This window comes from Crotalus tigris, unplaced genomic scaffold (genome assembly GCF_016545835.1).
Source record: "Crotalus tigris isolate CLP2741 ecotype Arizona unplaced genomic scaffold, ASM1654583v1 scf7180000019068.10715455, whole genome shotgun sequence".
Lineage (NCBI taxonomy): Eukaryota > Metazoa > Chordata > Lepidosauria > Squamata > Viperidae > Crotalus > Crotalus tigris.
The window spans coordinates 1,901,792-1,915,665 of NW_024097358.1; the positions used below are offsets into that span (position 1 = coordinate 1,901,792).

Here is a 13,874-nt window from a genome sequence, read left to right on the forward strand (position 1 = left end):
TCATAGGCATTATGAGTGACAGGAAAAGATCTCGCAAGCAAAACCTATGAAGATCATTGATTTCTAGGCAACATCTGGTCAAGCATTAATAAGCGCAATGAAGCAACGCCAATTCGTAATCTAATCAGGAGAGAAGAGAGAGACTTTGGGAAATCCCCTATGGCTTGATGCTAATAGTGAATCTGGATGACCTTAGCAGAGCTTCTGTGCTTGAGGTGCACCCGTTGGGACGTCCTCTAAAGTGTTCATGCATCACCACCTAAGTTATTTCTGTCACATTGGCTATTCCATGAAATGACCCAATAAAGTTGCTCTTTCTAGAGGTGACAAACTTTCTGGTTAGGGATGTGGGTGCATCTGTCCAGGAACAGAAAAGAAAGATAAATAAATGCATGTTGAGATGGCAGCAAGAAATGTGTCTTTAACTCAAGCATCCAAGGTGGCTGACATTGTTTGGAAGGGCCAAGGAGGAAAAACATTTTTCCATTCTTTAATGATCAACATGCGATGCTTTTGTATTTTTTTTTAATGATGCACAAAATTATCACTGTGACTAACAGAAGGCAATGCCCTGTTAATCATGTACTATGGGAATTCCTTCACAGAGACATTAATATTTGCTGTTTTAGCAAGTGTATCTCCCTAAGAACTCTTTTTGTTTTGTTTTGTTTTGTTTTCATTTTTATTTGGAGTGAAATCCAGAAATCTGATGAGCAGAAGTACAAACACTGTTGCATCTCTCATTTTTTGTTAGAGGTGTCTGCGGGTAAACTCTTAATTTGTCATGCAACATTCTGTGATACTTGGTCTTCTTCTCTCCAAGCATACATGTCAACACAGCTCTTGTATCAAAACAAATCCTGACAATTGATTGAAATCCATTTCTTTTCTTTTCCCTTCTGCCCATATGTTGTTCAAGCATCCTTACACTTTCTCCAGCAGCTGATCAGACTTCGTGAAACTCAAGTGGTTTTCATGCTATCTGTCACAGCAGGAAGGAAGCTTCAGACTTCCTAGGAATGTGTCAGACTTGGTGCTCAGCTTGACAACCAGTTAAACAAACATGAGCAAGACATTTAAAGGATGCACGTACATCATGCCAAATTTGGCCTAAATGCATGGAAGGAGCTGTAGGTATCTTGGGTAGCGGTTGATGGGTGGCATCCAGAAAAAAAGAAAACATATCCAAGGTGCTTGGCTTATCTACGTAATGCAGTTTTAGGCTGGAGCCAAAAATGAAAGACAGTGGTTGGGGCAGACTACGTATGATCTTGTTTGATGTCATTTTTTGCACACTAGAGAGTAACCCAGAGCCAAAAAGCCCCCCCCCCATCTTTAGTGATATCCTGCCTCTTTTGTATTTGATTAAAAAGATTGGAGGCAGAGCAGGTCGCTCCTCTAAGTTAATCCTAAAACTTTATTAGCACTGCTGACATAGTCCCTTAGCACAGTCTACTAGCATTGATGATGTTACTAGCTTGGTTAATGAAATGTCTGCAGGAAAACAACCAATCACAGAGAGCACCAAGGACCCCACAGTTGTTGTCCTCCTCCTCCTCCACCACCCCACTTCCTTCTAGCACTGATCATATTACCCAGTTGGGTATTGAAACATCTGCAAGAAATTGACCAAGCTCAAAAGGGACCAAGGACCTCAGAGTCCTCCACCACCACCTCCTCCCCCGCCTCCTCCTTACAAACCCTACTCCCTTCTAGCACTAATGAGGCTATCTACTTTGGGGAATGAAATGTCTACAAGAAAATCACCAAGCTCAGACAGCACCAAGGATCTCTCATTTCAGCTTGGAGCTAAGATATTTTCCTTTATTAAAACTTTATTCTTTTACTTTTGTACATGGATAATGGAAGCCTATATGCCAGTCTCTCCCTGCAAAGAGATCTGTTTTGGAGGCTTCCCACATACCTTTCTCAACCTTGAATCTCCGCTCCACGTTTGCCAGACTTGTTATATAAGAATGTGTGGGGAGAAGTGTCCTTGTGTATCTATTCAACCATTTGCTTCTCTGCGGGATTGCTAATAAAAATACAGAGATTATATGTGTTTCTTTTCCAAATGGAGATCAATTGTTTGATTGATTTTATAGTGCTTTCAGATCTCCTTTTTTTGATGAAGGGGAATACAGTTTTCAAATTTAAACATTTCTATAGCACCCAAATTACCTATACCTATAGAGACTTCACAATAGCCCCAAATCATAGAATTACTTTCCCCTTCATTGTGTTAAGTATATTTATTACAGTTATGTTATGCTCTTTGAATGGGGTACATCTCAGTGGCTTACAATAAAACTTACAATACATGCCAAAATAATTAGCAATACAATCTATAAAATCACCTGTCCATTAATTCATAAAATCAGAATGAATAATGGCACCAAGGCCTCTCTACACCAAAGAAAACTTTTACAAAGGCAGGTAAAATTACAAGTTGTTCAGGCCTACTTACCCTCAACTGGGTGAGGATTCTAGAGCTTGGATCCAGACTTTTAAAAAGTGTAGCTCTTGTACACTACAGCTAGTGGCATAGCACAACCTGATAACTTTCCTCATCTGACAAAATGAGGATCATGATGCATCACGTAGAGCAGAAGCTGGAGCCCACAAACCCTTTTATTCTGACCTCAGTGCACCCATCCCACTCCATCGTTAAAGCCCAGTAACACATTATTTCAGTTCAATGAAATTTTAAGGGGAGAAATTTTAAGGGGTGTTATCTTGTGAATGAATAGCATGCCAGGAAAAGCATTAAAAAATAAAAATAGGGACCCCCTGAATGAAAATTCCCCTCTAAAACACATTATCCCACCTTTCTCTCATGAAGCACCTTTAGCACATCTCAAGAGCCTGGATTGTGTAGGAAACCTTGTAGCACATGATCAGCATCTGCACAAAGGAGCTCCCAGGGCCACATAGAACCATAATCCTGCCTTAGATATCCTTGTTTTAGAACAAAGTCATGGATTAGACCCGCCGATGTTTAAAAGCCTATTGTTTTGCACCTTGGTTTTCTCTCATGTCTGGCTCAGTTATATATGTTCTCATGTGGCATTTCAGTCTATGACAAAATCTACACAGGAAAAGGGATGTGGATAAAATTATAAGACATGCAGGTTTGAAGCTATTATGGGCTTTATATACCTTGAGAGCCACAGACAACCTTTTAAGCTTCTGAAGTAGGAGAATGGTAGAATGGAAGTAGGGCTGCATGTTGTGTGCCTGAACTCACTAAATTTGATTCAAGGGAAGCTCCCTATTAAGCAGATGATAGTAATTCACTTTGCAGATTACTAGTAATGCGATATGAGCCTATGATCTGAGAGAAAAAAGGCTGAGAGGATGCAAGCTGCTTTGGACCATAATATTACCTAAAATAACTTGGTGAGAAATCACAGAATAACAGAGTTGGAAGGGATGTTACAGGTCTTCTAGTCCAACCCCCTGCTCTAGCAGGGAACCTTACACCATTTCAGAAAAATCTCTGACCAATCTCTTCTTAAAAGCTTCCAGTGTTGGTGCACCCATAACTTCTGAAGGCAAGTCATTCCACTGATGAATGGTTCTCACTGCCAGGACATTTCTCCTTAGTTCTAAGTTGCTTCTCTCCCTGATTAGTTTCCATCTGTTGCTTCTTCTCCTGCCTTCAGGTGCTTTGGAGATTGACCCCCTCTTCTTTGTGGCAGCCCCTTAGATATTGAAACACTGCTATCATATCACTCCTAGCCCTTCTTCCCATTAAACTGGGCATGCCCAATTCCTGCAATCATTCTTCAGTCCCCTAGTCATTTTTGTTGCTTTTCACACGACGCCCTTATCTCAAATGTCAGCCTTCTCCCCTTCAGATGGGACTTGAAACCATTAAGTTGGTCCACAAAAAATGCAACTGCTGAAAAAAATAGATTTTATTAGAGAAAAGCTAAGAAACCATAGTGAAAGAATTCTTCCAACTGCTGGATGTCAAGTGAGAGAGCTTTTCAAATAATAATGCATGTTCAAATATTTTATGATCTCCCACCAGCTTAAGTAAAGGGCTATAAGCAATTCTTTTTGAGGCAGGAATTACTATTTCCCTTTATTCCTTGGTTTGATAATAGCCTGTTTGTTTGTTTTTTGTCTGCATGAAAACTAACTTTCACATGAAGCCTTAAATACATATTTTGGTCAGATTCTTGAGAATGACATAAAAGGGATCATCTGGCTCTGTTCTTCCAGATACTTCATCCTCTTACCATGAGCAGTTGGGTCTTAATTAGAATTAAGTTTTAGTTGGCTGATGGTCATGCAGGTACAAATATTGTCCAGGCACTAAGACAGCATAGACGCAACTCCAGTTTCTATAGACCTCTGAGTTTTTTGGGCAGGACTAAAAACTTCCTATAAATCCCTCCTGAAACCTTGCAATTTCTTTCTTGGACCTATTCTGACACATAATTTAGATCACTAAAGGATTGTTAAATGTAAGAATTGTTTTCTCATTCCCTAAACATTTTGAGCCAAGAAGTACATTTATCTAACATAAGGCCTTCTGGATAATCCCATGCATTTTTGAGGGGGGGGGGGAAGAGAAATATGAGTGATCAAATGAATTAAAGAAAAGACCAGCAAAATCTTTTTTTTTTCCCCCAGCCATTTCCATTTCTTCTGTGGAATTCAGCACACAGGCGATGGCTTAAAACTTTGACATTCAAATACAGTGTGCGTCATTTCTGTTCCTCCGGTTTCTTCCCCAGTGGATTGGTCCTTCTAAAGAAGGAGTGACATGCAAAAGGCGTTTTGGATCTGTGTGATATCCTGCTTAAAAATAGTGTTATTTTAATAAGTGGTGTGGAAACAGCAGGGGAGAAAATGTGCTGCCTTTTGATTTTGCAGATACTTCTGTACAAATCTCAGTGGGAAACATAGCTTATGCTCAACTCAAAGAGCATCTGATGCTTCTGAAAGCAGTAGGTAGAGCTGATCACTCGTCACAGAGTGCCTGTCCTTAATATTGCTCTCTGGTTTCATTTGTCCGTTCTAACAAAGCAACTCCTTGGGTGCCTTTACGTTTCCTATTCAGATAACCGTGCCAATTTTAGCTGCCCTAGGACTGTATAAAAATGAGGAAAGAAATCCTGCCATTAGGAAGATGAACAAGGGATGAAAGAGGACAGGATTGTATCTCTTTCTTTATACCGAAGAGGAAGTCCATCTGGGCTTTAACCTTTCCTGAGATGGAACTTATTTTTCTTTTCCTACCAACCCAGAATTAGCTACCAATTGCCCTGGGACTGCAAAGAAGAAAAGTGATTCTGTCCCCATTCATCAGCCAGAGGAACAAGGATTCTATCACAGGCTCTTTCCTCCCTCCCTCCCTCCCACGTCTAATGGCTAGAATCAATTATTAGCTCTCTTGAGTATCATTAGAGCATCATGATGCATCACGTAGATCAGAAGCTGGAGCCCACAAACCCTTTTATTCTGACCTCAGTGCACCCATCCCACTCCATCCTTAAAACCCAGTAACACATTATTTCAGTTCAATGATATTTTAAGGGGAGAAATTTTAAGGGGTGTTATCTTGTGAATGAGTAGCATGCCAGGAAAAGCATTAAAAAAAATAAAAATAGGGACCACCTGAATGAAAATTCCCCTCTAAAACACATTATCCCACCTTTCTCTAATGGAGCACCTTTAGCACATCTCAAGAGCCTGGATTGTGTAGGAAACCTTGTAGCACATGATCAGCATCTGCACAAAGGAGCTCCCAGGGCCAGATAGAACCATAATCCTGCCTTAGATATCCTTGTTTTAGAACAAAGTCATGGATTAGACCCACCGATGTTTAAAAGCCTATTGTTTTGCACCTTGGTTTTCTCTCATGTCTGGCTCAGTTATATATGGTTGATGTTCTCATGTGGCATTTCAGTCTATGGGAAATGGTATCCTTTGAAGCACAACTCACTGCAACTCAGTTTTAGTTAAGGATGAAATGATTTCATTCCAAATTCCAAAGACTCTCTGCAGCTATGGTTTGTCTAGACCCGACTCCCAGTTTATCAAACAAACCTTTAGGAGAAAAGCATATAAACTAGTGAGGGAGGTCAGGGATATTTGTTTAGCCAATCAGATCAGCCAAAGCACTTAGGCTACTTTTGGATCACAGAGTAAGCTGGATGTAACATTTCTCACCAGAATAACTATGAGAGGTTTGTCCTTTATATCTAACATTTTTAGCAAGATCAAAGAAGTACAGAACAGGTTATCAGCCTTCATCAGACGTGCACCGTATGTTGTTGAGTTTTAAAGGAAGTTTTGTAATAGAACTTGAGTATTTACTTACTGTATATAGTCTGCTTGTGTATCCTACTTACATAGGCTCTGGTTGTAGTGCACTAATCCAATCACTTAGCATAGAGTATGATTCCAGCCATTGAATTTATAAATCACAATTTATGGCAGGGTGTGGAGTGTGAAACTGAGCCTTGTTCATAATTCATGGTTAGATGACAGAGCTGAAAGTGATTGGTTGACTATATCATGTACGCTAATTGGTTTATATTGACTGTTGTCAACTTTGATCCTGTTAAATGCTTTTGACTTAAGATCCATTTTAAACCAGGGAATACGCAGGGTAGAATTGATGGGCTTAGCATCAAAGACATTTTGGAGGCACTTAGCTTGGTGAAGCTGCAGTGATGTGGTGACAATAATGATTTTGATGGAGGATGAGGCAGTCTTGTGTCTGTATGTGCATTCCTGAGAACATAAATCTAATCTGCGAAAGAATTAATGCAAAAGGCCTCATAGCAATAAATGAAAAATAAGATTTACTTACAAGAAATACAGTATAGGAAGAGGCAAAAACTAGTCCATGATTAAATATACCCTGCCAAAAAGAGAGCCAAAAAAATGGCCTTGTATATGTATGTGCCTAGGAATAAAGGTAGAAAAGTGACTCCAGATTAGCAATTATTTAGCCAAAGAGTAGAAACAAAATTTGTTAACCCTTTATTTACTGCTCCTTTGTGGTCAATTGCTCATGAAGTGCTGAATAGTCAGTGCCAAAACATTCGTATTTATGGTTCACATCAACTTAAAATAGTTGTCATGGGGGAATTTTTTCTTAAAAGTATCAAGGACAGACACGAACTTGGGATTTTCAAACTCATCTCAACCACTTCATTATACTGGCTTTTACAAAAAAAAAAAAAATACTTTATGTCTTAAAGCAGGGGTCTTCAAACTTGGCCCTTTTATGACTTGTGGACTTCAACTCCCAGAATTCCTCAGCCAGCATGCCTGGCTGAGGAATTCTGGGAGTTGAAGTCCACAAGTCATAAAAGGGCCAGGTTTGAAGACCCCTGTCTTAAAGGAGATATCCTTTAGATATCCCAAAGGTGCCTTTCCAAAAGACCACTGAACTTTCTTGTTTTTTTTTCCTTGAAAATATTTTGCTTCTCATCCAAGAAGCTTCTTCCATTCTGAACTGAACTGAATGAGAAGTGAAACATTTTCAAGGAAAAAAAACAAAGAAAGTCCAGTTGCCTTTTGGAAAAGCACCTTTGGAACAACCATGACCTGGGTGATGGAGAATCTCCATAGATATTTAGCCAAGGAGATAATTCAGTGGAGAACAGTTTCATACCTCCTGTATAAGTCAAATCTCCAGTTGTAACTTTATCTTAACCCAATTTCTACTTTGATCTTTACTCCTAAACTCAGAAGTTAGATGAAGTCCTATTCTGGCCATTAATCTAAATAACGTCTGTTTTCTTAAGACATCCAACTATTGTTGTGCTAATAGAACAGTAGTGATGAGAGGCTTATACCACCTGACTGATGGCTAGATGATTCCAGGCAAGAGCCATCCCAGAATTTTATTTTCTTTACCACAGCAATTTCTCAATCAGAGAAAAAAGTACCAATTGATCTCCAAGGCATAAGGAAGCAACCGTACAAAAACTTTTCTGTGGCTTCATGATTCCTTTGAGCATTCTATGAATGTGTAAAGATTTTTTTTAAAGGAAGCCAACTTTATGGGCAGGAACATCATAATGATGAAAAAATTTGAAATAACAGCCTTGAGAAACACCCCACTGTAATTGCTTCCACTTTGTTTAACCTGCTCAGAGTCCCATCTGTTGCTTTAGTAAAACTGGCAGCTCAGGTATAAGAGCTGGAAAAAAAAAACTTAGCTGGAGGATTATTTTTAGCACACTTGAATTCACTTCAGATCAAGTCAGGGCTTTAGTGTTGTGGTTCCGACAGATGAAACTCTTCAAAAGAACTTCGAGGCATTATTTACCTTAAAGAATCTTTTATTTGAGAAACAAAATATCGGCACTACATAGTCAAAACCAAAAACTAAATTTCCCCTCCCCTGGATACAAAGTAACAAAGCACATTTCCCTCCTCCAATAAACAGTCATAAATCACATTCTCCAATTAGCTTGAAGCCCAGGCTTTCTCCCCAGCATTCCAGCCGCCAAAACTCTATCAACTCTGGGCCCAATGACCTTGAGTTCCCACGACTGAGTTATTATTGTTATGACTAGCTGGACTCTCATCCACATTCCCTCTCCCAGCATCAACTAACTCTAAAAGCAATAGTGAAAAATGGCTGCATTTCCATCTGTTGTCAAAGCAAGAACATCCAATGTTAGCAGCGTTGACATCTAGTTTTTAACTCAACAAAATCACCAGCCTGTTTGTTCTTTTGGATCCCCTCCCTTTGCTGGAGTAGAGGGAAGTTAAAAGGAGAAGGGAATATTACTTTTATGAATTTAGTAACACCAGTGTGCAAACAGCATGTTAGCATGCAGTATCCTTGCCCCAAGAGACAGACTAAATTTTGAACAGAGAGACAAAGAGTAGCAGTGGATACACAGCAATATTCTAAATAGCTTGAACCAAAAGCCAATTAAACATTTGAGGGCTGTATTTTGTAGTGTAAATTCATTCCTTAGAAAATAGATGGTGATGGGTGAAAGAGGATGGGTGAAATAATATCTTGGAATATTCAGGAGATACTATGGAAGGAGACACAGAGCAAGGAAAAGCCATCTCTTAAGAGTCAGGAAAGCAGAACTGCACAAATAATTATCTGGGAAGGTCTAATATTTGGTTTCCTTGTCTTCAGAAAGTAATTCTTTCCATTATTAGATGAGCTTTCCTCCAGAGGATGCATAGAAGTACAGAGAAAGACATGAATAGGCCTTTGGTTATCAACCTGGCTAGCAGAACCATTGCCAATCAAGGTTCATTTGTAAATGGAAAGCCTACACAGATGGGAGCTGGTGCATTAGCCCCACACAAATAATAATAAGCACCAGGTTTTAAAGCCCATGTGTTTATTGACAAAATGAGGGAAAGAAAATGAAGTCCACTGAGCAATAGAATATGCCAGGTGCTCTCTCTGGGGATAATCGTTGGCATTATCTACCTTGTTACCAGCTAGTCTGCACATGTATGCTCACAGAATGCTCCCTGCATCATAATAGCTTTACAAACACGCAGTGGCAATGCCCTGTGGCTGGGTATAAATAAATTGACAGTCTCCTTTCCCCACTAATTCAGGCAGCAAGCAGTTGGACAGCATATTAATTGGAGCTATCGTGAACAGTGCAAAGAGCGAGCCCAGAAGCTGGCTCAGATTTTTGGAATCTATAAATCTGCACTGCTTTTAACACTGCTCCTTCAATGTTATGCCTCTTTAGCAAATGTATACTCAAGAATACACACTTATCCACATTTAGGAAGGGCAGCAGAAAGATGGAAATCCTTCAGCAACAGCTAGCCAGGCTTGTCTGGATTTGGAAGCTAAACTGAGGTGGGTTTGTTTAGTCCTTGGATATGGAATGAAGGTCAGATTTGTAATGCAGACTGGAAAAAAGGCAAGTGCACATCATTTTAGTGATACTGTTAAGAAAGCAGTACAGTATGCATACAATTTCCATGAGCTGAAGCCCATACAGGGCATTTTTATTTACTTTCTGAAGCCAGTTTTCTCTAGTGCAGGGGTCTTCAAACTTGGCCCTTTTATGACTTGTGGACTTCAACTCCCAGAATTCTTCAGTCAGCCTCCCCCCCAGAAAAAGAAATATTTGGGGGAATATTAAAAGGCAGATTATATTTCCCCAAAGGCTCTTAAAAACAGAAACCACCCCCCACCCCAAGTCTCTCTGCCCCAAGTAGAAACCAGGTCTGCAGAAATGCAGATGTTATAATCTTGTCCGAAAGATTGGAGCCAGGAAACTGGGATTAGAAAGACAAAAATCCCTAGAATCAACAATTCCTCACACCAAAAATCCAACAGTCATCAGCCCCAGCCCCAGGGAAGCAGGATATGACCTTTGGGACATAATACAATTAACCCACCACCTTTAGAATACCAGAAAGGCACACTCAGACTCAGGTCAAAGCTCATGCCACAGGAACAACTCCAAACAAAAGCCCAAGAAGGTATAAAAACCTACCACTCCCTACTACATGTGATCAGCTTTCCCAGAGCCAAGCTTCTGTCTGGCTCTCCTCTTCAATAAACTGCAACCTTCTTTCTAAAGCAGTCTCCATTTTGATTATTCCCAGCTTGGACTGGACCCTGATGAAGATTTTTCTTTCAACAAGATCAAGTGTTCATTTAGTAAATCTGCCTGAAGTAACTCTGTTCCACTCTATGGTATTGGCTGAATCAGAACCATTGCTAGCCCTCTTGCTAAAAACAAAAACCAATCTCTAGCCTTTGATTCACAGTGGGATAACTCAATGTGACTGGCTATTCCCATCTGGCAGAATGAAGTCTCATTCTCTCCACATATACAGAAGCCCCTTTTAGCATCTGGATGAAAGTGGGCTAGTTTGTTCTCATCTGTCACTTCAGAAGCTTTGATGAGGTGGTTTCCTTCAAAGAGCTGCTTTGATTGAGGCTTTGTTGCACTGAAGTGCACCTAAAGTTTAGTTTACTTGTGAATAATTTTAATAAAGGTTGAAAGGCTAGGCACTGCATCATTGTTTTCAGGGACAGGCTGGTTTTAGGGGAGGACTCAGAGGTGGAAGGAGGTGAGCCAACACAGATCTACACACACAAGTGAAAGACAAGCATTTAGTGATCATTACGTTTCTATTGTGTTTGGAGAAAAGAAATCATGATGGAGGGAACTAATTTCAATGTTTCTTCAAGTCTGCCTGGGGCAACATTTCTCTTAGTTCATTGTAGTAAGAAAGTAAAGGGGGGAGGACTACTAAGGAGACCAAGGTAGCTGAGATTTGGGAATCTGGAGGATCACTAGCTTGCATGTTGTAAGACATCTGTCTTTGTATCAAACATCACTGTCTGCATTTTTTTCCTGCTACTGCCTGCCAAAGGCTCTTTGTTTTCATCCATATCCATTTGGAAAGTTTTGTGAACAATCATTTGCCTTTTGATTTCTCTGGAGCCAATACAGGTAAAACAAAGGAACTGCTGATTATGGAATTTCCTTCTGGGTTCTAACGTTACTTTCTCTCCCTCCGTCTTCTTTTTTGCTTCTAGGGTCTTCAGATGGGAACTTCAGAACTGGAGGAGATGGGGGCCAAATTCTGCCTTGGACTTCTGGTCCTTCAACTTAAATCCCTGCCATGCAGCAAGAAAGTGATGACCCAGGCAGAGACTCTATTGGACCTGGAAGAGGAAATGGCTGATCTCCAGTCACAAAGGTCAGACCAGTAACAGTTTATCTAAAACCAAATTAGTTGTTGGCTTTCAAGATACCAGGAAATGGGACCTTTGTGAACTATTCTTGTCTGCTCTGTGTATGTGTGAGTGTGAGTTGATGATTTCTCAGCCTTATGTATTCTGCATTGAAATTAATGTCAGCTAAAAGGAGCTTTCTCGTACTTAGACCATAAGGCATTGGCTAAGTTTACATTTTGGCTACTAGGGGATATCTAGTGCAAACAGAAAAAATGAGGATACAAATGCAAAAGTTTCATCCTCTGAGATGTCCAAGTTTTGTTTTGTTTTGTTTTGTAAGTTCTTTATTCCATCTGGGAGTTCCTAGTAATAGTACAATTGGATGAAAATGCAGGCCAGCTTGTGTATTTTCGGCCATCCATAGAAGCGTGAGAGGATGGGTCTACTGTTTTTTAGCCATCATTGTTCTTGTTTTGTGAGTGTTATAATTGTGACCTTTCTGAAGGGTATTGTGTTCTACAATGCAGAGTGGACAGCTGGACGTGTTGGCTACCAATTTGAGTTCAGGAACCTATTTGTTTCTGGGATTTAGCTTGAGCAATTTGATTTGAAGATTTGTTTTCCTTTTTTCAGCTTGTCATCTTGATGGTGGTTGTCAGCATTTCTCTGTATTGTGTGGGTCACAGTTTATCTATGGTGTGTGTGGTGGTATTTAGTCTGAGGTGAGCATTCATGATCATTAGATATGTCATTTTCAGCTGTTTTGTCAAGCTATTTTCCATCCAGTTATTGGAGGTTTGTATCTGATTATGAAAATTTCTTTGCTGTTACATTCCAAACCAGCTCTGAGTGGCGAATAAGAAAAAAACAACCATGACCACCACATTTAAAAGATACATTTAAACAAAAAAAAAATCAACCAAAAATAACCATAGTCATGTATTAATATAATATAATAGAAGGTGTCAGAGATCTGTTTTTATCAATGTCCAAAATCCTAGCATTACTTCTTTGGCAACTCAGCTTCAGCATTCAGAAAATGGTCTTTCACCAGTTTGCTTGGATTATTATTTACAGGCGGCTGTTACGTATAAGCTGGGTTGACAAGATCAGAAATGAGGAGGGGATAAGCCACCTGGGAAAGCCAAGGGAAATCACCAAAACAATTAAAAAACAAAAATTAGAATATTTCGGACATGTGATGCGACACCCAGAAAAATACGGCATACTCTATTTAATCCTCCAGGGAAAGATTGAAGGCAAATGAGGTCCAGGCAGAAGAAGAACATCGTAGCTTCAAAATTTAAGGGACTGGTTTGGACAAAACTCAGCAGCACTTTTTCGTGCAGCTGCTGATAAAAACATGATCACCAACATGATCACCAATGCCCGATAACGGATATGGCACAAGAAGAAGAAAGAATTACCTCTTCTCATGAGACACATCGGGTCATCTGATGTTGCCATCTTGAACTCTCCTCACTGCCCACAACCTCCAGTCCCCTTAAACTTTTAGGAGTTGTGTCACCTGGGAAGATAAAGTACCAGAAACCACATTGGGCATCTGATTTTTTTTTAACAATAACTTTCATGCCTCATTTGCCAGAAAAACTATTAGATCCTACTCAAAGCTCTCTGCATTCTTTTGCATTTGTCATCGCCAGCAAGGAAACGGTAATTGGGACTGCTTCCTCTTTTCAGCAGAATCCAGAGTGAAAAAAACCCTCTTTTTAAGTATGTCTCTCTTTTCCCCCTTTCCCCACTTTCTCAGTTAGGCTGTCTAATATACCCTCCCTTTTTTTTCCCCCTCTCCTACTGTTCTTTCAGTGAACGTAGACTTGAAAATCTTTTCTATACACTGCAGGAAATAATATGCTATTTGTTTCCAGGATGATGCTTATATATTGGGCTCAAGTTGGCTCAAATGGATTTTAAGGTGGATTAGTGGCACGGGAGAGAATAAATTATTCTAAGTGGAGACCCCCTGGAATTGAAAGCCCTTCTTATCAACTTAGTGTCCCCCCCTTTTTTTTTTCTTAAAAGTCAGCAATGGCTGAACATGTAGAAAAGGAGAAAGCTTTGGAAGCTTGGGTGTGTTCCTATCTACACTTTAGCTTCTTCCACACAGTCCTCATTTTTTCTTCCATGGGTTCTTTATTAATTAGTATGTGGTGGTGTTATATTAGCCAGGAGACTACAGTGTTGC

General features: G+C 39.9%; 1 protein-coding gene across 3 annotated transcripts in view; it reads left to right on the forward strand.

Annotated features, from left to right (window-relative positions):
- Positions 1–13,874, forward strand: part of AGBL1 (ATP/GTP binding protein like 1) — a 266,603-nt gene that overhangs the window by 179,473 nt on the left and 73,256 nt on the right. For all 3 annotated transcript variants that reach the window (XR_005558631.1, XM_039359254.1, XM_039359255.1), the window contains exon 22: positions 11,528–11,691. Coding sequence is in view for 2 of the 3 variants with exons in the window: in XM_039359254.1 (XP_039215188.1) it covers positions 11,528–11,691 (164 nt within the window). In the remaining variant the exon portion in view is untranslated. The remainder of the gene's footprint in view (positions 1–11,527; positions 11,692–13,874) is intronic.